Source organism: Urocampus carinirostris, chromosome 17, assembly GCF_059441175.1.
Source record: "Urocampus carinirostris isolate Australia breed hairy pipefish chromosome 17, RoL_Ucar_1.0, whole genome shotgun sequence".
Taxonomy (NCBI): domain Eukaryota; kingdom Metazoa; phylum Chordata; class Actinopteri; order Syngnathiformes; family Syngnathidae; genus Urocampus; species Urocampus carinirostris.
The window spans coordinates 2308822-2334071 of NC_142365.1; the positions used below are offsets into that span (position 1 = coordinate 2308822).

Sequence of the window (25250 nt, forward strand, 5' to 3'; positions counted from 1 at the left end):
ATGTTTAGAAGTTCAAAAAATTATGCTATTAATGTTGTTGCGTAAACAACATTTTAACAACTGGCACTATGAGGCATCAACAAATATTCTAACAATGTCATTTTTTAAAATTAGATTTGAATAAACGTTTGATGAATCCTTTTACTCTGTAGAAAGCAGTTGCAAAAGCATCTGCAGTTCTTTGCACGAATAAAAAATAAAAAGTGCCCCAAAAACTGAGATTCACGGTAAATTTATTGGACAAAAATTAAAACACACTCAGGCCGATATTTTCTGTTCATCTGTACAGTCGGAAGATTTTTATTTGGGTGTCGACGTTGGGGAGGTTTCTTTTTAATTTACTTTTCGGCCTCCCTCCATGGTTTGGGCATGACCCTCCCAACTGGAGACAGATTCCAAGTGATGCCAGTCTGAGTCAACACCTGGAAGATATTTGGGGAAAAAACGGGATCAGGATCAAAAATGCAGTATGAATGTTAGTATGATCACGGAATAAAATATATATTTAAGTCAATAAGAAACTTAAAATGTCAAATAGTGGTAGTTGTCTATGAAAAAAAAATCATTTTAAAAAAAATTGTAAACTCCAAAATTTTTCACCCCCATAAGACGCACATATGTCAAGATTTCGTTCCAAATGTGAGCTGCGCCCTATCGCCCCGCGTGCCTTTGGTGGCGGACATGACTGAGGACTGAAGTTTGACACCGAGGACCGTAATATCTTACTAGAACGGTTGGAAAAATGGATTGGTCTCTCAGGAACAGTCCTCTTATGGTTCAGATCCTACCTCTCAGATAGGACGCACTGTGTTAAATATGGCGAAATGACATCTGAGCCCTTTGGTGTTACCTGTGGTGTTCCGCAGGGCTCAGTACTTGGTCCCCTACTTTTCAACATTGACATGCTTCCGTGAGGTGATATTATTCGCAAGTATAATATCAGTTTCCATTGCTACGCAGATGACACTCAACCATATCTTCCGTTGGAGGAATCTGCCACACTAAACAGTGGAAATTTGGAGGCCTGCCTCACTGAGATAAAAGAGTGGATGTCACTCAACTTCTTGGGCCTTAACTCTGAAAAGACCAAAAGTTATTGGTCTATCTAAATGCCGTGACTTGTTCTCAAAAACTGCTCCGAACATTGACAAATGTAAGATCGCCCAGAGTGACTCAGTTAAAAATGTAGGCGTCATATTTGACCCCGATCTGTCCTTTCAAACACACGTGAAGAATATTACTAGAAACAGCTTGAGGTTTTTGAGTTTTTCCTTGCCTTCGTGTAGGTTTTAGATCAGGGGATGGTGTAATAATAGTCTGTGGTTTGCAATAACCTCTGCAGCCCTTTAAGACTCTTGATTAAGGGCTATACAAATAAACATGACTTGACTTGAAGTCCCCGCCAAAGTCTGAATTGTGGGCATGTATGTAAACCAACGGGCGTGTGCTGATTGCATAATGTGTTTGAGGTTTATTTGACGCTGAAAATGGCCAAGACGCATGCGTATGAAGCCCATCTTAAACCGACCGCCATCACCTGCACCGAGGAACACTGAAATCGAGAGATGAATCAATCAGGTGTTCGAAAAATAAAGGAAGCTGAAAAACGAGCTCCGACGAGTAAAGATAACGCAGTTTAGCTTCGGTGAATGTAAGGTGAGGTGGCCTGAATTGGAAGACTCAAGCACCGGATCACGGAGCAAAGATCAAGGACCAGAAGCGTTTCGACGCCCGTGTAAAGTGACTCTGAAATGGAATAATTTGATATTTTACAAACGGATGAAGACTTTGACGGCTTAGTTTGATAAGGATTAACCGTAAAAAATGAGTACCAAACTCTTTTGCTCTTTATTTTTTACAATCCTTCTACATCCTTATTCTACTTTGTGATAAATACCTAAATAAACCACAACCAAACTCAGTTTTGCCCCAGCTGCTACACACATTTAGAATAGAATATACCTTTACAACATGGGTTGAATATATTGTGACAACGAAATTGGACGTGGCACTCCAGTTCCACATTTTACAGGGAGGATAATTTGTATGCTTGTCTGTGGTCGCGGCATATGATAATTACAAAATAGAACCAGCTCCTAAGAATGGGCCTTTTCACACGGTGCACCTTACAGCCATGAAAATACGGTCATGATGTTTGTTTAACAAGGCCAAAGTTTGTCAGGGTAAATTTAGAGCAAGGTTGAGTAGATAAGAAAACCTAGAAAAACAAAGATCCTCCCTAATACCACCATACTTAACCGATAAACACATCACTAGAATGTTCATAAAAAACGTTTGCCATTTTTGCACCTAAAACAAAAATGCCACACTTACGTACGCCCACACCGCTGTGCAGAAGGCAATTCCACCAACCAAAATGCCGGTGCCATACTTGGAGTGGAAGTCCTGCCGCACGGTGGATCCGTGCCTCACTTGTCGTGCAGCGTGACCTGGAACAAAACAGTGCCACGTGATTTTCATTTCCTCACTGACAGCTCTTTTCATTGAATCTGCAATATGCACGGTTTTGGGAGAGCCACCTATCCAAACCACAACACTTGTTTTGAAATCGGAAAATGTCTTAATTTATCTTTCTTATTAAAGTTTTGTTTCTGTTGTGAAAGGATAGTGGGATTGTGGACGCGTTCTTAAGGATGGGCTGGGCACCCGTATGATGCGGCAGGGGTAAACCAGTGAAAGCTCTCGGGCCCTGCTGTTGAACAAAAGAGTGTTGTGTCACCCTGACCCGAGTGACATGGCCGCTTTATGGTGTCCCTTTTCATCTGGAGGGACGAAAGCATGACCAACTTAGGTGCCAAGGTGCCTAACCTATTTTGGGTGTTTGGGCAATTGGGTTGGCCATGGTCCAAAAATGTTTGTGTGTGTTTTTGCTATTTTTTCCCTTCTTATTTTCCTTGTGTTTTTATGTGTTTGTCTTGCTGTCGGTCACCCCTTTTTGGGATATGACCAAGGTAGATATAGATATATAGATAATTAGGTTTTGCCAGATGTTTGTGCTCTGCTTAGAAAATGATGGCACTAGTGAGTCCGAAAGCCAATAATACATTTGCAGGATTGATAGCATTCTCCAGTCATGCCCTGGTGTTGAACACTCTTCTCAGGGAAAAGACCTGCAACTCCAATGGAAGGTATTATTGATGTTGAGTCCATATTATTGTTTTCTGGTCTTTTCCTGACTGGCAGGTGGCTGAGCGACGAAGAAGAGGCTGGATTCGGCACAATGCATTATCTATCCTGAGTCAGCAAACAAACACCTGGAACTGATGCATGACATCACTTGGAGCATTCTGCATCAACAGGCTGGTTTAGATGGGAAGCTTTGTCTTCGCTCTCTTGGACTTTTGCGTATTGGTACCCACTCAACATCCGGCGCAGCTTCTCCTTGCCCTCATGCAGTTTTGAGATCAGGGGACGTTTTATACACCATAACTACAGGCCTCGACAGCCAATAGTGACTCTTTGATTAACTGGGTATACAAATGCTGGTGACTTGAATTGACAAGAACGGTAAATCAGTTGCTTTAACTGTTTAAGTGTAATAATAACTTTTGTTTTGTTGAAATTCCTGCTAAAATATGTTTGTATAGTTTATGTGTGAGCGTCCTGCAATGACGAGTCCAACAGTGCCACCTGCTGGTATGAGGTAAGGTTTGGTCTGGCTTCCGATTTTTTGACCGGAAGACAGATTATGTTGGCAGTCTACAGTGCGCTGCTAACGCTAAGCAGCGATCTTTTGGTGCTCTGCAAAAAGTTAGTTGTAAACATTAAAACCTATCTATCTATCTATCTATCTTGATCATTTGAAATGATCTGCATTTATATAGCGCTTTACAATGTGCTCCACATTTCCCAATAGCGGCCTTGTAAGACGCTAACCTGCTTATTGGGGGTATTAGGGGTTCAGTGTCTTACCCAAGGACACTTCGACATGTAACACGGACAAGCCGGGATTCGAACTGGGATCCCTTGATCCCAAGACGAGCGCTCTTACTCCTGAGCTTCTGCCACCCCCCAAAAAAGGGGTGACCGACAGCAAGACAAACACATACAATAACAAGGAAAATAAAAGGGAAAAAAATAGCAAAAAAAACACACACAAAATTTTGTGGACCATGGCCAACCCAAAAGCCCAAACAAGTTAGGCACCTTGGCACCGAAGTTGGTCATGCTTTCGTCCCTCCAGATGAAATGGGACACCAGAAAGCGGCCATGTCACTCGGGTCAGGGTGACACAATACACTGTTCAACAGCAGGGACCAACAGATTTCACTGGTTTACCCCTGCCGCATCATACGGGTGCCCAGCCCATCCTTTAGAACGAGTCCACAATCCCACTATCCTTTCACAACACCTCTCCACTCGTTCCTATCACCAACAAGAGCTCTAGCTTCCATTATATTTAGACCTCTTTCCTGCAGTGCACTCATAACACCATCCATCCACGTCAATGGCGGCCTTCCTCTTGGTCTCCTTCCATTGACTTCTGCTCGTAGATCCTCTTCAACATTGGCTCCTCATCCATCCTCTCCATGTGTCCAAACCAACCAAGTACACTCTTATCAACACGCTTGCTCAGTTCCACTACTACTCCAGTTCTGTCTCTCACAATTTCATTTCTCAATCCATCCAATCTTGTCACTCCTAACATAACTCCCCAAACACTTCATCTCAAAAACATTCAATTAACATTGAAACCACAGCTGACAAATCTCTCAACATGCACAGTAACGTGATTGATGTTGTCAAGCTGTTTGGATTTGTTTTCGTTTTGTTTCTGTCGCTGTTTATGTTAGTTTTGATGGACATTGTACTAAAATACTAATTCCTCTTATAGTGTTGAAAACCAGCGGAGGTACAAGATCAAACATCTCTTCGTAGCCGTTAGCATTAGCTTGCAGGGTAACACACTGACCGGGGTGACCCACAGGAGACGCTTGTTCACACGCAAAAACTTCATATTTAGAAGAGTAAGTGTACATATATAATAACGACAAGTGGACCTACCGCTAAGGTTGAGAGCAGATTTCGCAATCCTGAACATATCGACTGGCTTCGCGTTTTTTGAGGATACCCTTGAACAGCAGAAGTATCGTAGCGTTAAATCAGACGAAGGAAGTGACGTAGTACATAGAATGCGCATGCGCGCTAGACGTCGGGATTTCCTCCTCATGGCGCATACGCACTTTTTGAAGAAAAACAACGTGTGTAGCTTTTTATAAGGTAACATCGAAAACATGAACATATGACTTTTTTTACATGTGTAACAAAAAAATAAGAAAACGGAAACTGTTTCAGACACAATATATATAGCATCTGTATGGCGGCTCATCTTCATTGTCAGGATGGCCGAGTGGTCTAAGGCGCCAGACTCAAGGATAGAATCCTTACCGATAACAGGGACTTCTGGTCTCCGAATGGAGGCGTGGGTTCGAATCCCACTTCTGACAGACCTTTTGATTACGACTAGTGCAAATTACGCAGTTTGATTTCAGTGAATCGTAAAATTTTCTATTACATTATTTTTTTTATTTATTTATTGTCAATACATACCTGTCAAGCTCCAGGACTCCATGCCCTTACAAACAATCGTATTTTCCCTTAAAAAATACTAAATAATCTAACACCATGTTTTTTTTCAAACGTGTTTATTTATGTAGTTTAACATGTTATATTGTACATGTGTTTCGTTATATCATATATATTGTTAATGAACATTTTGTTGTGAGATACTTAGTCCCTCGACATGAATGAGGTTTATTATAAAAAAAAGTTCAAAAATGAAGTCGCTTGGATGTTCACTGTAGAAGGAAAAAAATACATGCAAATATAATTAAGTAGAATATATTTTCTTATTCAAATTATGAATTCATTTTCTGCATTCAATTATTGTTGGTAATCTACTGATTAAAGAGATCACCACAAACGTGTCTTTTTTCATTTTCTCCTTTTATAAGTTCCGTGGCACACCGTCCGTCGTAAATATTTGAAAATGAAGTTATTTCAAATATTTTACTGTACTACCTCATAAGCAGATAATTACTATATAAAAAGAAAAGAATACTTAAAATAAAAAAGAAAGATGTGCTTTATGTTTTTATTTTTTTACAGTGCAATCTTAAACCGCTTTGTTAAACGAATTAAGTTATTAAATGTACTGCGCTACCTCAAGAGCAGATAATTAGTACAGTACATAAAAAGTATATAAAAATATACTGCCACCTGCTGATATGAATGACTATTCCGGTTCCTCGTCTGAAGAGTGCAAAAATACTGAATAATGGCCTAAATCTTTGGAAAGATAAATTTCCAGCGGCACACTAGACAAGGTCTCACGGCACAAGTCTCACAGCACACTAGTGTGCCCCGGCACACTGGTTGAAAAACACTGGTATAACTGACCTATTCATCTTCCACTATTCTTGTTCAATCAACTAAAATATGAATGTGAACAACATGTGTAAAGGCCTGTAGCCATTCTCACTTCAACTTTTTACCACAAGAATCAAGCATTCTTCATCAACTATAAACTACAAAAAACAAGTAATATGGTCAGCAACTATACCATTCATCAATGATATCTTGTTGCATAAAATATCAAAACTTGAAATAACAGCAGCAATGCAGAAGGCACGCGCCCTTGCACACGCTTCTTTAAAATATTCGCCATCTGTCAATGGTTTTCCATTCTTTGCTATTCAGTGAGCAATGTGATAACTTGCTTCAGCGGTGGGGTTTTTAGCAGCGACAAAGGTTTTTAGGGTCTGTGTTTGTTTGCCGTCCAAGGACACAGCGTGTTTTAATGTCTCCGCCTTGAATTCATTTGTCCACACTGGCTGGAAAGAACGAGATGTTTTCGCTTGAGGAGCCAGCAGGAATCGTTCATTTATCGCGCGCGTGTGTTTCGTTGGCTGGGTTAAGACACGGAGCTCTTCTTTGTGAGGCGCCATCCAAACATGCGCTGACACACGGAGGAGCGGTAACGTAAATGGTCTGCATTTATAAAGCACTTTAGAAATTAAACCTTCTAAATAACACGGTGCGCAACTGAAAATGTCTACATTTCAGTTAAATGTGCTTAAAAAAAAATCATTATTTTGCCGTTCGCTCGCGTGCCACTGGTTAACTGCTGGCAGGCGTGTCATAGGTTGCCGACCCCTGATCTATATCAACTTTGAGGGGTGGGGTTATAATTGTAGGACTTTTGTCGTCGAGATGAAAACAAAACAAAAAAAAAGAATTGGTATTTTTATTGAAAGATATGTTTATTAAATGGATGAGAGTATTAAAATATTCAGGCCGTATGTACAAAGATTAGCATAGGAAAGATATAACCTCGATCGATTGACATGAAATGTGAGTATGTGACACATTTGAACAGGAATAGTGTGAAACAAGAAAATCATTTGAGTACATTTGGTCCATCTCTTGAAAAACAAAATAACAAAACATCCTGAACCGCTTACATGCGTTCTCATTGACCCTCTTTCTTATTCAGAGCGTGCCCATCGGATTCGGCTCAGCAAATCTTTTAAAAATGAACACATTTACTTGAGCCTGTTCTGCTGGACGTCCAAACTTGCAAAATGGTGAGAAAACACAAGGTGGCGTGAACATAAAATCCAGTCACAGTACGAGCTCGGAGCGATTACATTGAACGCAAAATATTTGAATCAATCGTTTCCTTTCCCCTCCAAACCTCCCTTCTTTTTACCATTTAGTGGCTAATCCGATTTTTTGTCCTTCCCTTCCTCGTCGTCCGTGTACTCAGTCGCCTCCTCGCCGGGCTTTAGCAGCTTGCCGATGAAGTCGTACTTAACTGGAACAGAGGAAATAGACGCATTTTTACAACTTACCGTATTTTCCGCACTATAGGGCGCACCGGGTTATAGGGCGCACCTCCAAAAAAATAGTTTTTGGTCCTATATATTCCATATATAAGGCGCACCGGATTATAAGGCGCTACAATGGGAACGTGGACAAAACAGTCAGATAGTTCAGTCCAACTTATTACCCCCTTAACATTCCCAAAGCGTGCAAATACGTGTCGAGAACACGTGCGGATGCGGTGTCCGTACGATGTCACTCAAACGCATCGTTTCAAATATCATTCGGAAGGTTAAAGTCTTGGGATTCAAGAAATTCCAACCATTCCTTAGTTTCTATTTTCTTTTTCGCTCGCAACTTTACTGTGCATATGACAATAAACACTTGGAATTGAGTTGAATTCACTCAACTCATCATAGCAACATCAAGATCGTTCTAAAACAAGATACCGGGAAAATATAAAGCCGCATAGCTCACCTAAGTTCTCACGTTCAATAATGATACGCAATCATGGTCTTCTTACAACCGTGAGTGAAGTAAATCCAGGAGAGTAAAATGTTTACAAATACAGACTAATGAAACATGTTTCTTTATGGCGTAGTTTAGCAAGCTTGCTATTCAGTCATCTTTTTCGGCCAATTGCAGGGTTTGTTTTGGCCCTCTAGCCTATCCGAGGCTCCGAATAACTTCAGCCAATAGCGATCGATTTAACGGATGATTGACACATCTTTTTCGGCCAATTGCAGAGTTTGTTTCGGCCCTCTAGCCAATCCAAGGCTCCGAATAACTTCAGCCAATAGCGATCGATTTAACGGATGATTGACACATCTTTTTCGGCCAATTGCAGGGTTTGTTTCGGCCCTCTAGCCTATCCGAGGCTCCGAATAACTCTAGCCAATAGCGATCGATTCAAATGATGATTGACACATTGGTTAGCCAATGAAACGCCGGTATATAAATCCCAGCATACACCGCGGACTACTCCGCGTTCGGGGGAAAATCGAGTCGGCGGCTGTTGCGTAAGTTGCGAGACCTTGAGATTTAATATTGAGCCATATATAGGGGGCACTGTATTATAAGGCGCATGGTCAGCTTTTGAAAAAAATAAAGGCTTTTAGGTGCGCCTTATAGTGCGGAAAATACGGTACATTTTGAGCTTGAAATATTTGAAACAGTGATTGTGAAAAGTGAAGTCGTTGAAAAGGTTCGAAGCCAAGGAAAGAAAAACAAATCTCCAAAGGCAATATTCAGAGCGGCACATACATGTGAACTGCTCCTCCCAGTCAGAAAGGTTGTCCCGCTGCGAGGCGTTCAGGTCCGATAGGTCGTCGTGTTCGTCTTTGAGGGCCTCTTTACCCAGGCAGAAGGTGGCCAGGCCTCGAGACGCGTCCCTGCCGGCGAATACGCCGTACGGTCCGTCTGCCGAACACAACCGTTGATCTCATTTCACTCGTGAAAATTTGTGTCCCGTTCAACAACTCAATGAAGGAGGCATCTGCACAATACACACTTATGTTGTTAAATATGGTGAAATGACATCCGAGCCCTGTAGTGTTACCTGTGGTGTTCCGCAAGGTTCGGTACTTGGCCCCCTTCTTTTCAGCATTTATATGCTTCCATGAGGTGATATAACTTCTTCATGACCTCAATTTTCCCGTTTTACTATCAAATTGGATTTTAGATCTCCTTCTCAATAGAGAACAGTCCGTTCGCATTGGTCAGAAAGATTTATGTTCTATTGTCCTCAACACTGGTACGCCTCAGGGCTGTCCATTGTCTCCAACTTTGTTTTCCCTATTCACACATGATTGTCAACCCAATTCTGACCATTCACTATTAGCTAAATATGCAGACAACACCACGGTTACTGGCTTTATTTCAAATGGAGACGAAACTGAATACCGAATTGATTCACTTTCCACCTGGTGTCATGAGAGTAATCTGTTATTGAATGTAGGTAAAACTAAGGAGACGATAATAGATTTCCGTACTAAGCCTCCCCTGCATGTGCCACTGTCAATTAATGGTAGTGAGGTGGGACTGGTCCATTCATTCAAGTTTCTGGGTACTTACTTGTCAGCTGACCTCACATGGACCGTCAATGCTACTGATATTCTAAAGTCAGCCAGACAAAGGCTCTACTTCCTTCGTCAACTCAAATCATTCGGAGTCCGTCAATCCATTCTAGTCAATTTTTATCGTGCTATCATTGAATCCGCTTTAACAAGGTCAATCACAGTTTAAACACTGTGTTTTCAGTCAACCAACGACAGCAATGGTTCTCAAGTGGGCTGACTTCAGGAACCGTCATCATGCCATTTAACGTTTAGCCCGTCTTTTGAAGTTTTTTGTTCATTTCAATTTTTAAAAAACACTATACGATCTCTTGTTAAAAGTATCTTGTTAAAATGGATGTAAAAATGTATTGTGATATTCTAAAATGTATTATGTAAATTGAAAAGAAAGCTCTTTGATATGCTTTGGGCACTCTACAGAGCGAGCTGCCAACGAGATGAAAGCTAATGTTGTGACTCATTTCATCTGCAGAAACTGTGGGACACAGGTACACCGCGGTTACAAATGTAATTGCACACATTTGCTCTAAACGTTTAAAACAATAACCAAAAAAACACAGTAACCTTTTCTGTTCCCCACTTGAAACAATACTTTAATTGTAACTATGTTTCCCTTGCAAAAGTCCTTATCAGACATGGATTGGTTTGTACCGAGTACTAGCACGGGATTCTGTTGCTAGGCGTGAATGAAAAAAAAAAAAAGACTTGCATGACACGAGTGCGATCTCAATAATGGTCAGAGGTTACTCGGATCAGAGGTTGCAAAGCAGATAAATCGAGTGAGATGTGCCAAAAATCCTCCTTCAGAGAATGCAAAAGTGGGAGTGTGAAAAAAAAAAAAAGACAAAAACAGTGAAACTCAACTGTTGAAGAAGGGATAAAGAAGTATAACCTCCTCCAGTGTCAAGACAAATACACGGCAAATGAAAATAATGCGTGGAGGGAGTTTGAAAGAAACAAATGTCGACTTTGTGTACAGGGTTGGGTTTGGGTTACTTTAACTTGATTACTTTCAATTACTTTTGGATTAATCCAATACCAAATATGCTAATAGAAGACAAAAGAAACTGAATATGAATAAAATGACTAAATTTTAATTTTATGTTAGTTTTGCCGGAATCAAAGAGATCAAAGCCAGGAGAGAATGCTTACCACGTGTTGTGAGTCATCATTTTATTCATATTTAGTTTATTTTGTCTTTTATTAGCATATTTGGTATTGGAGTAATCCAAAAGTAATTGAAAGTAATCCAGTTAAAGTAACCCTACCCAATCATACGATACCATACCATCAGGTTTGGGTAGGGTTACTTTAACTGGATTACTTTCAATTACTTTTGGATTACTCCAATACCAAATATGCTCATAAAAGACAAAAGAAAGTAAATGGAACAGCAAAAATGATGTTGGCAAGCTGTTTGGATTGATTTTCATTTTGTTTCTGTCACATTTGATGTTACTTTTGCCGGAGATCAAAGAGATCAAAGCCAGGAGAGAAAGCTTACCACGTGTTGTGAGTCATCATTTTATTCATATTTGGTTTCTTTTGTCTTTTATTAGCATATTTGGTATTGGAGTCATCCAAAAGTAATGGCGTTTGACTTTACACAAAGAAGGTATACGGTAGGGAACAGGGTTGGGTAGCGTAGGGTTACTTTAACTTGATTACTTTCAATGACTTTTGGATTACTCCAGTACCACATATGCTAATAAAAGACAAAAGAAACTAAATATGAATAAAATGATGACTCACAACACGTGGTAAGCTTTCTCTCCTGGCTTTGATCTCTTTGATCTCCGGCAAAACGAACATCAAATGCGACAGAAACAAAATGAAAATAAATCCAAACAGCTTGCCGACATCATTTTAGCCGTTCCATGTACTCCGTTACTCCCCAAGCCTGCACAAAATGGAGTCATTTTATTCCTATTTAGTTTCTTTTGTCTTTTATTAGTTATTTGTGTAGCATATGTTGCAAATGGAGTGCTTTGGGCAATAAAGAGCATTCGATCCTACTTGAATGAGCAATTCCTTACCCGGCCCGTAGAATTTGCTGCCCCGGGTCACGTCGAAGACTTTGCCGTTAATAGCCATCAGGATCCTGGCATTTTGCACTCCATCGTAAGGTTTCAACTCTTCCAGGGTGAAGTCTCGCTTCTTCAGTTTGGGCAGCGGTTCTTCGGCCGCTTCCAACTCCGGCGTCTTGTCCCCGCGGAAGATCTTGTAGAGCAGGAAAAGGCACAAGGCGAGCAGCGTTAGATTCAACGGGGACGTGAAAATCTCCTGAAAGATTCCTCCTGAAGTGGCTTCGAGTTCCTCTGCTTCGGCCATGTTGAAACCTGTGGGGTTTTCTTCCTTGTGTGCTTTTCTGGGGCGTGGGACAAGGGACGAGTTTTCAGCCAATCGGAGCGAAAAGACCTGGGAGGCCACGCCCACCCGGCGCAATCGCTGTGGATTGACGGCCTTTCAAGCGTTTACAGTGGGACCTCGGTTATCGCGGTTAATGGGGACAAAAACCACCCGCGATAAGTGAAAATCTGCGAAGTAGCGGCGCACCTTAAAAAAAAAAAAAAAAAAAATCTTTTTTTTAAAAAATTGTTATGATTTTTTTAGACCCGGTTATGAGGACCAAAACCACTCGCAAAAAGTAAAAATCTGCGAAGTAGTGATTGCTGATTTTTTTTTATTTTATTTTTTAAAATATCTTATTCTATTATTATTATTTTTTAGACCCGTGAAGCTCTGAACCCGCGAACATGGAACCACAAAGTAGTTACGCCCCTTCAAAAATGCTTAAAAAATTATATATTTTTAATGTATTGTTATTATTTTTTAATTATTTTATTCTATTATTATTATTTTTTTAGACCCGCGAACGTCGAAGCGCAAAGTAGCGAGGTCCCACTGTACATCAAATCGAATAAATTAGTTTAAATCAAGGGTGTCAAACTCGTTTTAGCTGGGGGCCACAAATGCTATAAAAAATCTCAAGGGGGCCGGACTAGTAAATTTAAGAGAAAGAGAGAGGGAAAAAAAGAGAGGGAAAGAGAGAGCGATAAACAGATAGGGAGAACAAGGGAGACAGAGTAACAGTGAGAGAGAAAAAGAGAGAGCAGAATAGAGATATGAATGGAGAAGAAGTGGGGAAATGAATATAGAGAGAAAAAGAAAGTGAAAAAAGAGAAAGATAAAAAGAATAAGAGAAGTGAAATGACAGAAAGAAAAAGAGTCAGCAGGAGAAAAAGTGACAAAGTGAGGTGAGAGAAAGAGAGAGAGAGGTCAAAAAAGGGAAAGAAAGAGGGTGCGAAAAAAGAGAAAAATAGAAAGAAAGAGAATTAAAGTGTAAATTAGAGACAGAGAATAGAAAGAGAGCAAGACAGAGAAAAAGAAAGAGAGAGTGAGAGAGAAATAGAGAAATACTCAGTGTGGCCTAGACAAGAATGATATTTACAGAAAAACAACAAGAACGGGAACAAGGGCTGACGCGGGAAAAGGAGACAAGTGTTCTTATAAGCTTTCTTGTTGTGAGTCTTTTAGACATGGCGGCGCCTTTCGGCGAGGAGGTGGCGACTAGGTGGAGGCCACGTGAGGAGTCTGCCAGGGAAGGAGTCAGCACGCCCATGGGGGGTGGCCGACGCCCCGACGTGTGAAAAAGACGGAAGAGGGAAAGAGAGAGACGAGAGATGGGAGGCTTTACGAAGATTAATTAGACTAATTCGACAATAATTCGGCTAAATTCGATGGAATTCACTTAGTAAAATACTTTAAGAAAATAAATCTGCCCACGTGTGGAAAAGCCTGTCTCTTGTCAATATTTTTCCCTAAATTAAGAAACGAGCATGCATTGTTAGGAGAATAAAGTTTGTGTTTGGTTAATGGAGTCAGATAACTAATTCGAACAATTTGTAAAATAGTTTTTCCCCTAACAGTATGGAAAACCTTTTTTCTTATTTTTGCATTAAGTTGCTGTTCAATGTTATTGCACTATTTTATTTGCTCTATTTTTGATGATGACATTATAAAATAGGGAAATCTACACACACTCCCTTGTAAATATTGCCCATCTATCCGATTTCTTTTATTTTATAACATGCTTATCCTGGAGTGATCAATGGACACTATGCTATAATCAATGACAAATAATTAATTCTAATCCTTTCTTTATATATTTTTTAACTTTAAAAAAACAACAACTGATTTTTAAAATCATCTGAAAATAAGTTTTTTTTTGTACACCAGCATTTTTCTCCCGGCCACAAACAAGCCGCAGTCACAATTTGTTCCTACCATAACAAACAACATTCAATTTGAAATATTCCTCCTTCTTTGTTTTACACCGTGAATCATTTGACATCATCCCTTTTCTTTTCTTTTTAAATAACATTCCCCGACTATGTTTTTTTTTCTATTGATGGAACTTTTTATAACTCAATTGCACAACAGTACAGGGGAGGGCACGTTGGTGAAAAGCAACCGGCTTAGCTTAGCTTAGCATAGCTAACTTTAGCCTGAGGGTTGCTGGGCTGAGATGACAAGCGGAATTGCTGCCACATTTTCGGCCGTCCAAAACATTTAATAGAAGCCGATGTCAACATCATTTTTGAGTTTTTTTCCTTGTGGGTGTTTTGGACAAACAATGAAGACGTATTAAGCCCTGCTATTTTTCGAGGTGAGCTCGCCAATTTCCCATCAAAGACACCAGAATTGAGTTATCGGTTGATTTGTTTTTTGCTTGTTTACTGCCATAATAATTATCATCACATCAAACACTTGACAAATCTTATGAATTCTTACAAATTAGCGTTTATATAGTTGCGAATTTATCTCAAATTACTAAAATAGTTACCTTATTTGATTTATGTTATGAATACAGTATTCCTCTATATGTGTTCTCAAATAGCTTTAAAATAGTAGAGACGTTAAAAAGGGAGATTCTTTTAGGTTAGTTCCTTTTTAATAGAATTGTCTTCATTATCATTCATTACAACGAGATTACGTCCCTCTTTTTAAACAATGTATTTCCAATCACCAACTCGTTTTCCACACATAATTTAATCAATTTCTTCCCACTCTCATTTCTTCCTGGTACTCCATATCTACCAATCACATTTTCGATTTCATCACCCACTCTAGCATTCAGGTCACCTAGTATTACCACTTTCCACACATTCGGACAAGTCCTTCTAGAACTCTTCTCTCTCCTCAGCGCTTCTTTCTGAACCAGGTTCATATGCACTTATAAACATCCATACTTCTACACCCCACTTCAACCTCACCCACGTCAATCTGGAAGATATCTCTTTCCACTCCACCAGTTTTTCCTTTGCTTTCTCACTCACAAGCACAGCCACTCCTTCTCTAGCATGTCCACCCATAACTCCAGACCTTCTACCATACATACCTCCAAGCTGTAATTCACCCTTTCCTTTCATCTTTGTTTCACTCAAGGCTAACACATCAACCTTCCTTATAGTCATCATCCTTCCGATCTCCTCTTTCTTCCACTCAGTCGCTTTACTTCCACATCCTCTCACATTTAGTGACCCTATAACTAGGGTTTGCGAGATCTTTCAGTATCCCGCCCCCCTTTCTTTGCCTTGCTGTCTCTTAGGGAGTAGAGATAGATTCTGGTGTCCCATTTCATCCGGAGGGACGAAAGCATGACCAACTTAGGTGCCGAGGTGCCTAACTTGTTTGGGCAATTGGGTTGGCCATGGTCCAAAAATATTTGTGTGTGTTTTTTGGCTATTTTTTTCCCTTTTATTTTCTTTGTTATTGTATGTGTTTGTCTTGCTGTCGGTCACCCCTCTTGTGGGACATGACTAAAGTAGATAGATAGAGATTAGACGTGGCACACCGTATTTAACACGCAATATAAAACAGAGAGAAAAACAAAATTCCCCGCGACCCTAGTGAAGATAAGCAATGCAGAAAATAGACGAATCGAAAAAGGATCATTAGAAGAGAAAGACAATATTTTTAAGATGGATCCTGTACACTGCCGTAAGTTGTAAGTGCATCAGAAAATAATGAAAATAATTCGTTATAAAATATGAAAAAAAAAATCTTTGCACAGGCAAGGGGAGTGTAATTATTCCTCTCCCATTGCTACTTACAAAGTTGATTGTGGAATTCCCCTATTCTCAAAAGATATCATGAACCAAGGTCACAATATTTTAGGGACAAAAAATGTTATACTGTACAATGTATCACTCATTAGCAGACTAATAAATACAATCCTTTCTAGGCAACTGAAGAAAATGGCACTACTCTTAAATGTACCTGTTGTGTATTTTCTGTCCACACAGGCTCGTTCTTTCTTAGCTCCATACTGACTTGCTTCCTCCTCTTCTTATTCCTGGTTGAGGAGTATGAGCGGCATGCGAGTGGACGCCAAGGTGGTGATGTTGGGCAAGGAAAGCGTGGGCAAGACCAGCCTGGTGGAGAGATATGTCCATGACCGATTCCTGGTTGGACCTTATCAGAATGTAAGAGCGTTAGAAATCGGGCTTCAGATATTCTATACTTCAGGATAAATCCTCATATACAGTGGACCCCGATAATCTGTTCTGAGGTGGGGATCGCAAAGCGAGGTTGCTGTATAGTGGTGGATAGAAAACTTTGGCCATGCATAGCTGATGCGTTCCAAACCCCCGGTACCCAAGATAAAAACTCATTTACAAAGTATGTGTATATGTTTCAATCACACAACAAATAAAATAAAGATGTTAAATTGTATTTTCCTTTGGAGCAACGCAATTTGAGCTGGTGGAGTGAAGTATAAGGTGGATGCAGAAGGCGGATTGTCATGCCCTTGGATTTCCTTGCTTTAATCGCCTCCTTGCTTTTTAATAATAGACCTGATCGTCCATCGGTTATGGCTTTGCAACTCAGCAAGGGTAGCAGTACATATTTCTTGATCATTTCAAGCTTTGTTTCCATGGTTATCATGTTTATGCTTCTCACTTCAGCACCATCGTAAGCCTTGAACCTATATTGAAACAAATTTAAGTTTGTCATTGGAGATCCTGAATCGCGCAAAGAGAGAGAATTTGAGCATTGTGGGAGGGAGTACAGCCAATTGCGTACCTGTATTTTCATAATCCTGTGAACCAATAAAAGATCAGCATTTTATATGCATCAACCAATAGCAGACAGGAAATTTTAGAGATGTAAGTTTCGTAGTCTTCTGCGCTAACGTTGGCAAAGTTTTGGGCCCGCAGAATAATTTGTTGATGTTGTGTAGTTGGGAAAATGCTATAAAAAGGGTAGAAAAATCAGCTAATTCCACGCTGAAAACGTAATAAGAATTGATTCAGGTATTTAACAGTGGTTACACATTATTTATGTATTCTGCCATGACACTCTACTAACAGTGATCCTGGAAAACTCAAAAGTGCACAATTTCTTGTCAAAATGAGGGCATATTTTCGAATCAAATTTGGGCTTTCAAAAATGAAAAACCCATACAATTTACATGCATAAATACTTGCTCTTTTTCGAGCAAAATGGGAGCCAAAAAAATCATCATCTTAAAGGACACAAGAATGTGTAGTTTAGAGTTATGTTCAATGGTTTGTACAATGCTGAAAAATGAAGATACAATGTATATGTATTGTCTTCTTGCAGACTATCGGTGCTGCTTTTGTGGCCAAACCAATCCAGGTGGGCGACAAAGTCATCACCTTGGGAATATGGGTGAGTCATATCTTCTCATACTTTCTGCCGACATTCCAGTCTAACATCACGCTTGAACGGTGCAATCAGGACACGGCTGGGTCGGAACGCTATGAAGCCATGAGCAGAATCTACTACAGAGGAGCCCGGGCGGCTGTCGTCTGCTACGGTAAATATAATGGGTTTGTACGGGTGCTTGACATCCTTGAAAATGCTTGAAATGTAATGTGTTTTCATGGATTCCCACTTAATGGTGCTCATCTAGCACTTGGTTATCTTTCACCCCTATTTAACTGGCATTCAAACTGCCCGTTTCACTGCCTTTGCAAGAGGGTGGGCCTTTCTGAAGTGACTAAAAGCCTCCGGCAGCAAGTTGTCCAGATGAAAATCAGCCATTGCCCCGCAGGTTGATCGCTCCAAATCTGTGATTTCAAGAATATTCAACCTTTACAGAACTAAAAACTCATTCAAGTTCCCCAAGAAGGAGATAGATAGATACTTTATTCATCCCCGCAGGGAAATTCACACTTCCAGCAGCATCCCTGCGCTGGAGAACAAAACAATAATAAAGCAAAAATAATACAATACACAAATACCCAATGTGACGTGTTGATACCCAATGTAGCGTGTTATATAGAGTATCTAGATAGTGCTACACAGAATACACCCTGCAATAAAATACGGTAATATGAAATGTGGGGGGTGTGGTTTAATGTGGGCCTTTACTCCGCCGGGTGGAGTTAAAGAGCCTCATGGCATGAGGAAGAAAAGATCTCTTCAGTCTGTCCGTGGTACAAGACTGTGACAGCAGTCTGTCGCTGAAGCTGCTCTTCTGTCTGGAGATAATGCTGTGTAGTAGACAGCGCTGCTGAGGAGCATGTTGTGTGGACAGAGGAGAACTGGTCCAGAATTCCCTTTAGTGATGACGGCACATTTAATGGATTTGGGTATGACGGGAAGCATCATGTTTGGCGACACATTGGAGAAACACTAAGCCAAAAGTGTCTCAAATAGTCAGTGAAAGGTGGAGGAGGAAGTGTCATGGTTTGGGGCAGCAGAAGTTGGGCCTCTACTTGCGTTCATGGCCCAATCAGCCTGCGGTCTTGGTGCAGGACAGTCCTCTGTGACACAGAAAAACGGGGTAAATAATTTCCTTGAATGAATGGTATAGCCTGCCCAGAGTCCTGATCTCAAGCGTATTGAGAACCTCTGGAAAATCCTCGATGACAAACTTATGGTCAAGAAAGCCACTGCAACCAGCGAACTGTGGAGGAGGTTGGAAGAAGAATGGACCAAAATCCCACTGGAGCAGTGTGAGAGACGAGTGGTATCCTGTGGCCGCGGATGTGCTCAAGTCATCCACAGCAGAAAATGTACATTTCTTAGTCATTGCAGATTTTTTTCATGCCAATGGCATGATCGGTGCGTTTTCTGAAAAATCTATTTTCAGTCATTTTAGTAGCATGATATAGACACAATCAAATCCCATTTGAACGTGGAATGGTGAAGATGGTCTTATATAAAAACGATTGTTTTTTTCACATTGTGTATTCTTGTCATTTTTAGATTTGACAGACGGCAGCAGTTTCCAGCGGGCTCGTTTTTGGGTGAAAGAACTCCAGAACTGTGAAGAGGTACGTGACCTTCCCAGAAGGTTAGGAGCTCTTATTGTATTTTCATCCATTTATTTCTGTTGTTTTTTTTTAGCATTGTAAAATCTACTTGTGCGGCACAAAGAGCGACCTGATCCAAGGAGACCGGAGTCTTCGCCAGATCGACTACCACGACACTCAGGACTTTGCCGAAGGTAAAGAAGCTAATTCCAGCAAAAACACGAACAAATCTAGAAGAAGAATTCACAACGCATTTTGAGGGTAAAAAAGAGCCAATTCTCGAGGTGGGTTGAACACAAAGGCTCATTATTCTGCTATTTGTTTGGTTCAAGTAGCCCAATTTTTTGAGCTTTTAGACAGAAGGGATGATATTGTCCATCCATCCATCCATGTGTGTGGCAGCACGGTGGCACAGTGGTTAGCACGTGTGTGGCATAGTTCTGAGGGCATGAGATCAAACCTGTGTGGAGTTTGCATGTTCTCCAAATTGTCCCTAGATGGGAATGAGTGAGTGAATGAGTGCCCTGCGACTGGCTGTCAACCAGTTGAGGGTGTCCCCTGCCCACTGCCCTAAGATAGCTGGGATGGGCTCCAGCACCCCCGCGACCCTACTGAGGATAAGAGGTGCAGATAATGGATGGATGGCTGATATTGTGAGGGTGTTCCTTCCACTGAAAGGAGCCGTTGTTACAAAGTTATTTTGTATCATAAAGAGTTTTTTGTGGGTTTTTTTCAGACAAACCAACCCAATTTTTAGGGTTTCTTATATACAATATGAAGTTTGTTTTTAAAAAAACTAAACCAAATCAAGGGATTTAAAAAAAAAAAGCCAGTTCTCCTAGACTTTTAAACTGACTATTATTTTCCACACTAATGAATCAATATTAAGTTATTTTGTACAACAGGTCCCAGTTTTTTTTGGTGTTGTTGAAAGCAAACCGACCATTTTTGTGGGTTCTTATGCACAACAGGAACTGATGTTTTTCGTAGGTGCTTTAAAAAAAAAAAAGAAAAAAAAAAGTCTGGGGGTGACTTAAAGAAAAAGGGAACATCAAGTTTATTTGTATAGTCCTTAGTGAGATTTGTTTTAAACATGGAGTGCACATTTTTCTCAGTTTATTTGTACTCTAAAAACATCATCTTTTTTGTGTGCTCTCAAACCATTTTGGCAGGTTAGTTTGATTCAAATGACCCAATATTTCCTGTTAATTCATCCCGTATGACCCAATTTGTTTTTTCTCTAACAAAATAACCTATTGAGGGGGGTGCTTGAAAAAAAAACTCATTTAACGGCCTTGTTGTTAACAAATAATTCTTTTTACTTGAATTCCAAATGAATGAATAAGCCGGTTTGTACATTTTCCATTTTAGAAATCGGAGCGCAGCACTTTGAGACCTCCAGCAAAACGGGAAGCAACGTGGGTGAGTCACCCTCGCCCGCACACTCTCTTGCTCATCTACTCTCGAAATATTCGGATGCCACTTCTGCCCAACCGACAAATTCTCACGTGGAGGGGAGCAAGCTGGATACGCATTGACACAGTTTGCCATTTTTTTCATCGAATGTAATATGCATTCGAGTTTTAGTCCACAAGCGAATTGTTGTTGATCTTGAAGACATATAAAGTGTAAAATCAATGACGATCAAAGTGTCTTATTGCCACAGATGAGCTGTTCCAGAAGGTGGCAGAGGACTACAACAACGCCGCTTTCCAGTACATGACAGGTGAGTTTTCACTGCCGAAAGGATCATCACGAGAGACTCCAACAAGAAATTCCTTGATGTTTCTCCTCACGCGGTAAATAACAGGGTTTGTACGAGTGCTCGAAATCCGGGAGAACGCTTGAATTTTAATGTGTTTTTCAAGGTCAGGAAAACGCTTGAAATTCTTTCCACGTTTCTCGGCAGTCTGATTAGAAAGACCACCCCTCAGACCGGATCTTTTTCTTTTAATGGTACTGGGTCATCGCAGTTACAAATCCAATATTTTGGAAAATCATGATGACCCATTTCCAGAATTTTTCTGGCCGGTACTTCGGTGATCTCAGAGGGCTACGTGGTGCCGGCAGGCAGCACATTGGTGACATTAAACCAGCTCGGTGGCCTTGGGGGTAGGGCGCCCGCCCCGAGACTGGGAGATTGTGGTTCAAGCCTCGGCCGAGTCATACCTAAGACTTACAACATTGGTACTCATTGCCTCCCTGCTCGGCATTAGGGGTTGGAATTGGGGGGTTTGGTCACCTAATGACTCCTAACACATCAGTTGGTTTGAGCGAGGGGGCTGGGAATCCCCTCCTCTGTATCAACCTCCCAGAAAGAGTCAGAAATATGAATGTGTTCTTGACTCTAGCCACCTCCCACTAGGGGGATTTGGCTCTGGTTAATATATATATATATATATATATATATATATATATATTTGGCATAGAGGTTTGCTCCCCCAAATGAAACATATAGTACTGGTATCCATGGTTACTACTAGCAGGAGAAGCCTCCTCATCTGACTCCCATACAGCACCCTCATCATCCGGTCGCCATCGTCTTTCGGTGCAAAGCGGCAAACCGCTCTCCAGAGACAAGCCAGGCCATAGCATTGAAAGTTAGCGGTGCTTGTGTGGCAATACTAGATCCTAAATCACTGGGGAGGAAACTATTTCTGGTCACCTTTAATAGAATCAGCATTCCTTTCTGTTATCAGAAGAGTAGTTTTAACTTCTTGAGTTTGAAAAGGACATGGAATCACCTAAAAAAAAAAACAATGCACTGTTTTGTGTTTCAGCAGAAGAAACGGGGGTAAACCTTGGCCAGAAAAAGGATTCTTACTTTTACTCGTGCTGCAACACCAACTGAAGCCGGACGGTGGAACCAACAGCCGCTTTGATCTCAAACGGACTTCTGCGGAAGAAAGAGGAAAAGAGCGGTGATTCGTTTTGTGCCGCGATGAACCGTTCGCAGGAGCTTTGAATTCCGGCAGACTCATTTCATCCGCAAGGTTTATCTTCTTCTTTAATGTCGTGCTGCTCCGGGACAACCCAGGATCCACTTTGCTGACGTTTAAATCAGGTTTGCCACACGTTCCGGGCGAGTCGGCCATCCTACGAGCCGGGGCCGCACGATGAACCGAAATCTAATCGACATTGCGACGTCGTGCGCTGGTTTTAGCGCATGACACTGCGTTTTTTTTTTCCAAGGATTTTTTGACAACGACTGTTACAAATTTCCCCAAAAGAGGGCGCTGTTGACTTAAATGACTCCCAATCCTGTCAAATTCACCTGAAATCTCAATCCAAGATTTACTCGAAGTCAATTGAATGCTGTTGTTGAACTGATTGGAGAATCTGGACGGCTTTTGGTCTCTTTTCAAAGGGAACACTCTCAAGTTTTGTCCTTATTTCAAATCATCACTGCAAGGGCTACTAACATGAAGTCGTCTAAATTGGACACACAGAAATAGGTCTTCGGCCTGGCCTGCAGATGAGTGTAGCATGAGATTCTTAGCTGAAAAACAGCTGGGTCATGAAGCCTTACTTGGTATCCGGTCAAATTTAGATAGATACTTCATTCATCCCCGTAGGGAAATTCACACTTCCAGCAGTATCCTTGTGTTGAAGAATAAAATATAAAATAAAGGCAAAGAATACAAAAATACGCATTATAACGTTTTGCTATAGAGTATTTAAATAGTGCTACGGAAAACACACACTGTCATAAAATTGGGTAATATACAAATGTGGGGGTGGGGTTTAATGTGGGCCTTTACTCCCCCGGATGGAGTTAAAGAGCCTCATGGCATGAGGAATTTGAGCACAATCTGAAAAACTGATTATTAATATTATACGCGTTTTTTTGACAGACACGTGTTCTCTTCCCAACAGTCTGTCACTCGTATTAAGCCTTGGACACATAGGTGGGGATCAAAAATTACCTCATGGGTTCTTCAAAATATTCAAAAACGAAAAAAAAGGTTGTAATATTCCAGGTATCCCTCATAAAACATGTTGATGACACGGTGCCATTAGTATTTTCGACCCCACTCACAGAAGATTGGTAGCGCATCCGAGGGTTCAGCACTCACAAAAAAAAAACAAAGTAGCACAAAAAGTGGACTTTTCTTTCAAGGCATGGAAATTGCAGTCCCGGTCTGCAAAATCCCAATGAGCTTTCTCCCCAAAATCGCGCAGCCCCTTTTACAGACTGTTACCATGACGACCGAAGAACCTGCCAAACTGCAACAAGCACAAGACATTTTGTCATGTTTTGCGGCGACGAAAAGCGGGGTCCTTCATTTGTGTGGCCCTCAGCTGCCTGAATTGAAAAACTGACTGACTTGCTTAATTTCCGTTCTGCTTTTTTTTTTTAATCGTAAAGTTTTTTGAGAAAAAGCTCAACGGACAAAAAAGATCGCCGGCGTTATCGGACATTTAACCGCAACATGTTCACTTTATTTATTGCCTTTTCGAATGTTATTCAATCTCTTGAATCTGTATGCGTATGTGGATTTTTCTAAATACAAGGTTTAAATAAGTGGGGAAATCCAGACTTCACTTTAAAATGATTGCCAAACGAAGGAACGTCGCATTGATTGATTGCGATGTTGCAAAAAAAATGATTCATGACTGATTTTTATCAATCTTTTGTGCCTGTTTTACACACCGTTTCATAAATCATGAAATAAACATTTGCGCATGGGAAAAAACATGTGGTGAATTTGAGGCAAAGCAAGATGGCCGACAATCACGTCAGCTCCTCATAGGTATGTAAAATAAATGCTAATTTCTCATCCTACGAATGCTTTAAATGGCATTTTTATATGATAGCTCACGACAGGTTTTGTTTATTGTTTGAATCAAGTTTATTTGAACCAATTAAAAGAAGGCGCTCAATAACACACGATCTACAGAAGCCATATTCCCCAAGAGTCAAGAACACACTCACATTCCCCATCGCTCTTCCCAACCTGACACCGAACATGATAACACACAGTGTCCCTTTAAATCTCCTTTTGCAACCGCATCAAACAGTCCAACATAGTCAACGCATTGAAAGAAGAATTTTTTCCCTTGCGGTCTTAACTTTTTATTTTGGAGCAGGGGAAAAAAAATGAGGCCGGTACAAAGTGCGTATCTTACAACATTTTATATATTTATATTGAGTGTATATTTGTGGATGTTGAATCCGGCTGGAATGAGAACCCGATTCGTTTCCCCGTATTAGCTTCGGGGAGACGACGCTTTAAGGCAGCTCTCGCTCTCACACACACTTGTAGTCGTGAGAACGACAAATGCTTGTGAAAGGCTGTTTGAGAAGTCAATCGTACTTGCTCTCATTTATCACATCATATTCTCATACAGACACAGTCATACGCAAACCCCTTCTATACTCTCATACATGTTCAAAATTACGTTTTATTCATTTATACACTACTGTACTCTCACACAAACTATACAATTAACTCTCAAACACATATTACTGCAGTATTCTCTTATACACACACTACTACTCTCACACACACTACTATACTCTCCAACACATACAAATATACTTTCATAAACACAACTATACTGGCTCTAACATACATACTACTATACTCTCACCCACCCAAGTCTAATCTCATGTCAAATAATAATGTGCAGTATTAAACAGGAAGACCCATTTAGTGATTTGCTTACCCACAGATCAGTGTTTATCGTCATTGTTTCAAAAAATAACCCAAGTCAAATAACACAGAGATGAGGTCATGATTACACTATCTATCTACCCTGGTCATATCCCTCGAGAGGGGTGACCGATAGCAAGACAAGACATACAAAAAAAACAAGAAAAAATAAAATAAAATTTATTTGGCTTTCATGGACTGGGAAAAGGTGTATGACAGAGTTAATAGAGAGGCGCTGTGGCAGGTGATGGTAATGTATGGAGTGTGTGGAAAGTTGTTGGAGGCATTGAAGAGTTTTTATGTGAACAGCAGAGCATGTGTAAGAGAAGGGAGTGAGACAAGTGAGTGGTTCCCTGTGTTGACTGGTGTGAGACAGGGGTGTG

The 25250-nt window shown here is 40.6% G+C and overlaps 3 protein-coding genes and 1 non-coding gene across 5 annotated transcripts; 2 read left to right on the top strand and 2 right to left on the bottom strand.

Annotated features, from left to right (window-relative positions):
- Window positions 1-216: 216 nt before the first annotated feature.
- Window positions 217-5186, bottom strand: cox7b (cytochrome c oxidase subunit 7B). The gene is made up of 3 exons (XM_088321011.1): window positions 5026-5186; window positions 2335-2450; window positions 217-422 (listed from the first exon to the last, which is right to left on the bottom strand). Exons 1-3 carry the CDS (start codon window positions 5159-5161, stop codon window positions 339-341), a joined length of 336 nt encoding a protein of 111 aa, XP_088177137.1. The 5' UTR covers window positions 5162-5186; the 3' UTR covers window positions 217-338.
- A 171-nt stretch (window positions 5187-5357) lies between these two features.
- trnal-caa (transfer RNA leucine (anticodon CAA)) lies at window positions 5358-5468 on the top strand. The gene is made up of 2 exons: window positions 5358-5395; window positions 5423-5468. It is a non-coding gene; the product is annotated as a tRNA-Leu (tRNA).
- A 1790-nt stretch (window positions 5469-7258) lies between these two features.
- pgrmc1 (progesterone receptor membrane component 1) lies at window positions 7259-12289 on the bottom strand. Its single transcript, XM_088321434.1, has 3 exons — window positions 11957-12289; window positions 9109-9264; window positions 7259-7837 (listed from the first exon to the last, which is right to left on the bottom strand). Exons 1-3 carry the CDS (start codon window positions 12249-12251, stop codon window positions 7743-7745), a joined length of 546 nt encoding a protein of 181 aa, XP_088177560.1. The 5' UTR covers window positions 12252-12289; the 3' UTR covers window positions 7259-7742.
- Window positions 12290-14193: 1904 nt separating this feature from the next.
- rab24 (RAB24, member RAS oncogene family) lies at window positions 14194-23735 on the top strand. Of its 2 annotated transcripts, none has more exons than XM_088321181.1 (9): window positions 14194-14589; window positions 16229-16408; window positions 17550-17618; window positions 17688-17766; window positions 19164-19231; window positions 19305-19404; window positions 20582-20632; window positions 20877-20936; window positions 21994-23735. In XM_088321181.1, exons 2-9 carry the CDS (start codon window positions 16292-16294, stop codon window positions 22059-22061), a joined length of 612 nt encoding a protein of 203 aa, XP_088177307.1. In that variant the 5' UTR covers window positions 14194-14589; window positions 16229-16291; the 3' UTR covers window positions 22062-23735. The 2 variants fall into 2 exon arrangements, with proteins under 2 accessions (XP_088177307.1, XP_088177306.1); XM_088321180.1 differs by having other exon boundaries at window positions 14195-14589; window positions 21991-23735.
- The last annotated feature ends 1515 nt before the right edge of the window (window positions 23736-25250 follow it).

Bases quoted from the DNA above. Each gene is read 5' to 3' on its own strand.
- cox7b (XM_088321011.1), bottom strand. From the start codon at position 5,161: ATGCGCATTCTATGTACTACGTCACTTCCTTCGTCTGATTTAACGCTA. The intron at 2,451-5,025 runs GTAGGTCCACTT...GTTTTGTTCCAG, and splicing joins ATCTGCTCTCAACCTTAGCG to GTCACGCTGCACGACAAGTG. The intron at 423-2,334 runs GTAAGTGTGGCA...AATATCTTCCAG, and splicing joins GCACAGCGGTGTGGGCGTAC to GTGTTGACTCAGACTGGCAT.
- pgrmc1 (XM_088321434.1), bottom strand. From the start codon at position 12,251: ATGGCCGAAGCAGAGGAACTCGAAGCCACTTCAGGAGGAATCTTTCAG. The intron at 9,265-11,956 runs GTAAGGAATTGC...TGTGTTCGGCAG, and splicing joins CAGCAAATTCTACGGGCCGG to ACGGACCGTACGGCGTATTC. The intron at 7,838-9,108 runs GTATGTGCCGCT...CCTCTGTTCCAG, and splicing joins CTGGGAGGAGCAGTTCACAT to TTAAGTACGACTTCATCGGC.
- rab24 (XM_088321180.1), top strand. From the start codon at position 16,292: ATGAGCGGCATGCGAGTGGACGCCAAGGTGGTGATGTTGGGCAAGGAA. The intron at 19,232-19,304 runs GTACGTGACCTT...GTTTTTTTTTAG, and splicing joins AACTCCAGAACTGTGAAGAG to CATTGTAAAATCTACTTGTG. The intron at 20,633-20,876 runs GTGAGTCACCCT...TTATTGCCACAG, and splicing joins CAAAACGGGAAGCAACGTGG to ATGAGCTGTTCCAGAAGGTG.